The sequence below is a fragment of the Rhinopithecus bieti genome, unplaced genomic scaffold (genome assembly GCF_001698545.2).
Source record: "Rhinopithecus bieti isolate Rb0 unplaced genomic scaffold, ASM169854v2 scaffold_10017, whole genome shotgun sequence".
In the NCBI taxonomy this organism is placed as follows: domain Eukaryota; kingdom Metazoa; phylum Chordata; class Mammalia; order Primates; family Cercopithecidae; genus Rhinopithecus; species Rhinopithecus bieti.
Genome location: NW_016806314.1, coordinates 83467 through 86965, shown reverse-complemented (window position 1 = coordinate 86965; position 3499 = coordinate 83467). Strand labels below are relative to the sequence as shown.

The following is a 3499-nucleotide window of genomic DNA, read 5'->3' as shown; positions in this document are numbered from 1 at the left end:
ACCGCACCCGGCCTTTTTGTACTTTTTTAGAGATGGGCTTTCGCCATGTTGCCCATGCTGGTCTCAAATTGGACTCAAGCAATTCACCTATCTCGGCCTCCCAAAGTGCTGAGATTACAGGCATGAGCTATTGTGCCGGGCCAAACTTTTGTCATTGCTCACAAAAACAGTTAGTTAATGGGAAAAGTTTTACTTCAAACTTGTAGTTCTAGCATTCAGAACTCCCCCACTCTCCCTTGAAACTGGTTTTTGTTTGTTTGTGGTCATCGTGGTATAGTTTCACTAGGTGAAGTCAGTGCCTTGATTCATTTCTCTCTCCATCCACATCATGGATTCCCAGGTTAAGATCATGTGCCTTACCCAGAAAAAGGATTCGTGGAATATAACCCCCATCTGGGCTGAAATCTTCATCTTTGGGTTCCTCTTCATCCTATTAAGATTCAATGTAAACCTTAAATCAGATAATGTCCTCTCTCTCCTCAAAACCATTCAGTGGCTTCCCCACTTGTAAGGGCAAAACCCCAAGTCCTTGCAGGCCCTACATGACCTATCACCTAGGCACTTCTCTAACTTAATGTCCCACCCCTTGTTAAGTCCTCTTCAGGACTTAACAAGGTCAGCCACACTGACCTCTTGCTGTTGCTGTCATTAAACAAGCCAGGCATCCTAACGTATTTTGGACTTGCTCTTACTTTCTGCCTGGACACACTTCCCCCATTATTATCCACATGGTTCACTCCCTTTTCTGTTTCAGGCCTTTGCTCAAATATCCCTTTATTTTCAAACCATCTATTTAAAACTGCAGTCGTCCCTTCCACTTTTCTTTTTTAGCCCTAGCATTTACCACCATCTGACATATTCTAAAATACTTAACTTTCTGTCTTCCCACACTAGAATGTTATTTCAACGAGGAAATTTTGTCTGTTTTGTTCACTGCTATATTCCTAGTATCTACATCATTGACTTGCACATAGTATTTCTTCAGTGCATGAATTAATAAGACTGGCATTTTAGTTACAGTTGTAGACTCATAGTCCTCCCAGGAGATTAAAAACCAACACAATCTGTTTTCTTTTTAAGAAATTTCTGAAGTTGGAGACGTTATTACTGTCTCCTTTGAGTAGGAATCCTAATTCATCACAGAAAGTGGTGAGGAATTCATGTGCAAAGGCAATCAATAATTTTACAATTTATGATGTGGTTCCCATTTCAGGGGTTAAATGGGGTCATTTCTTTGAATATAACTGCTATGGTGAGGGGTATCAGCATTCAGGCTATCCACTAGCTGTATAAGCATAATCCCTTAGCTGCCTGACTGTTAACTGTTAATGTCTTCACAAGATTCCCAGACCTATGTTTAAGTAAACATTATCTTTTTTTTTTCCCTCTTCTTCTTCTTTTTGAGACAGTCTCACTCTGTCACCCAGACTGTAGTGCAGTGGCGCCATCTCAGCTCACTGCAACATCCCTCCGCCTCCCGGTTCAAGCAATTCTCCTGCCTCAGCCTCCCTAGTAGCTGGGACTACAGGCATGCACTACCACACCCAGCTAATTTTTTATATTTTTAGTAGAGACAGGGTTTCATCATATTGGCCAGGCTGGTCTCGAACTCTTGACCTCATGATCCACCCACCTCAGTCTCCCAAAGTGCTGGGATTACAGGTGTGAGCCACTGTGCCTGGCCCAAGCAAACATTATTTTCACAGAAACTTATGGCTAGTGGTATTATCATAGAGCATCTGAGTACCTCATACGTGAAACGTATGGCCTAAAAGGGAGCATGGCTAGGTGAGAGTACCTATTCTTATCACCTGTTAGGCTCTGTGATCTTGACCAAATCACATACCTGCTTCAGGCCTAAGATGGTTCTTTCTGTAAAATGAGGATAGTACCAATAGCCTAAAAATCCCTTCCAACTTTAAGATCTGACATTCTATGACTCAGGATTCCAAGACCTGTAGCCTATATGAGGTATGTAAAAGCTATTTTCATAAGGAAACAAGCAGGCTGCACATATAAGCCCAGCACAGATTAGGTGCTCAAATGAATCACATTTTGCAGAAAGTTGTGGTCTGCATATATGACTATACCTTTAGTCTAGCTTTACAAAGATGTAAAACATGTCAGAATCATAAACTAAGGATAAAAGGACCTTAAAATTTAGTCATTTTAAGGCTGGGCATGCTGGCGCATGCCTGTAATCCCAGCACTTTGGGAGGCCGAGGCAGGCAGATCACTTAAGGTCAGGAGTTTGAGACCAGCCTGGTCAACATGGTGAGACCACCATCTCTACTAAAAATACAAAAATTGGCCAGGCGCAGTGGCTCCTGCTTGTAATCCTAGCACTTTGGGAGGCTAAGGTGGGTGGATCACCTGAGGTCAGGAGTTCGAGACTAGCGTGGCCAACATGGCGAAACCCTATCTCTACTAAAAATACAAAAATTACCCTGGTATGGTACTGCACACCTGTAGTCCCAGCTACTTGGGGAGGCTGAGGTAGGAGAATTGCTTGAACCCGGGAGGTGGAGGTTGCAGTGAGCCAAGATGGTGCCATAGCACTCCAGCCTGGGCAACAGAGTGAGACTCCATCTAAAACAAAAACACAAACAAAAACAAAAATTAAAAAAAATTTAAAAAATAAAGATTAGCTGGGCATGGTGGCACGTGCCTATAATCCCAGCCAGTCGGGAGGAGGAGGTTGCAGTGAGCCAGGATTGAACCACTGCACTCCAGCCTGGGCAACAGAGCAAGACTCCCATTCAAAAAAAAAAAAAAAAAATTTAGTCATCTTATTCGATCTCTCCTCTCCTAGTTCCTCCCAGAAATAGATGTTAGATGGTTTTCTAACATATCTGATGCAAGCCTTAGTATTAGAGGTCAAGAGAAAAACACATACATAAATTTGACTTTTATACCACTAATGAAGGTATAATGAATATGCATGAATGATGCTAATTTTAAAAGTCTTAAAATCATAGTAGAAAGGAGAAACTCTCAAAGTCTTACCTCAAGATTTACCATAACAAAATTGTGGGAGAGTTCTGAAATTTCTGTAGATTCTGCAAATTTGGGCTTTAGAGCTGGGGGGGAAAAGATTTTGGAATAGAAGAAAAAACATCATTGTCACAACCAAACCTTAATAAACATAAGCAACACTATTTCTCTTTGGTAGTTTAGACATTTATTGAGTTGATTCACATAACAAACTTTTTTTTACACTCTAAAAAAGAAGAATTAGCCTACCTGGATTCTGAATCTGCATAGCTATGTGACCTTGAGTGACTTACTTCATTTCTCTGAAGCTGTTACCACATTTATAGTATAAGGATAATGGCATACAAATGGCGGGAAAAGCATTATTTGCTTTTCATAGTTACATTTCAAAAACCATTGAAGTGAAAGACAATAGAGTGAGTCTGCCACAGGTGTATATCTGTGTGTGTGTGTATACATATATGTGTATATATATTATTAATTTTTTTTTTTTTTTTTTTTTTTT

General features: G+C 40.6%; 1 protein-coding gene across 1 annotated transcript in view; it reads right to left on the bottom strand.

The window, feature by feature from the left end:
• The window catches only part of TXNDC12 (thioredoxin domain containing 12), a 38995-nt gene that overhangs the window by 4722 nt on the left and 30774 nt on the right, over positions 1 to 3499 (bottom strand). Inside the window, exons 4-5 of the mRNA XM_017875410.1 lie at positions 3007 to 3080; positions 361 to 430 (exon numbers count right to left, since the gene is read on the bottom strand). Of these exons, the coding sequence (XP_017730899.1) occupies positions 361 to 430; positions 3007 to 3080 (144 nt within the window). The remainder of the gene's footprint in view (positions 1 to 360; positions 431 to 3006; positions 3081 to 3499) is intronic.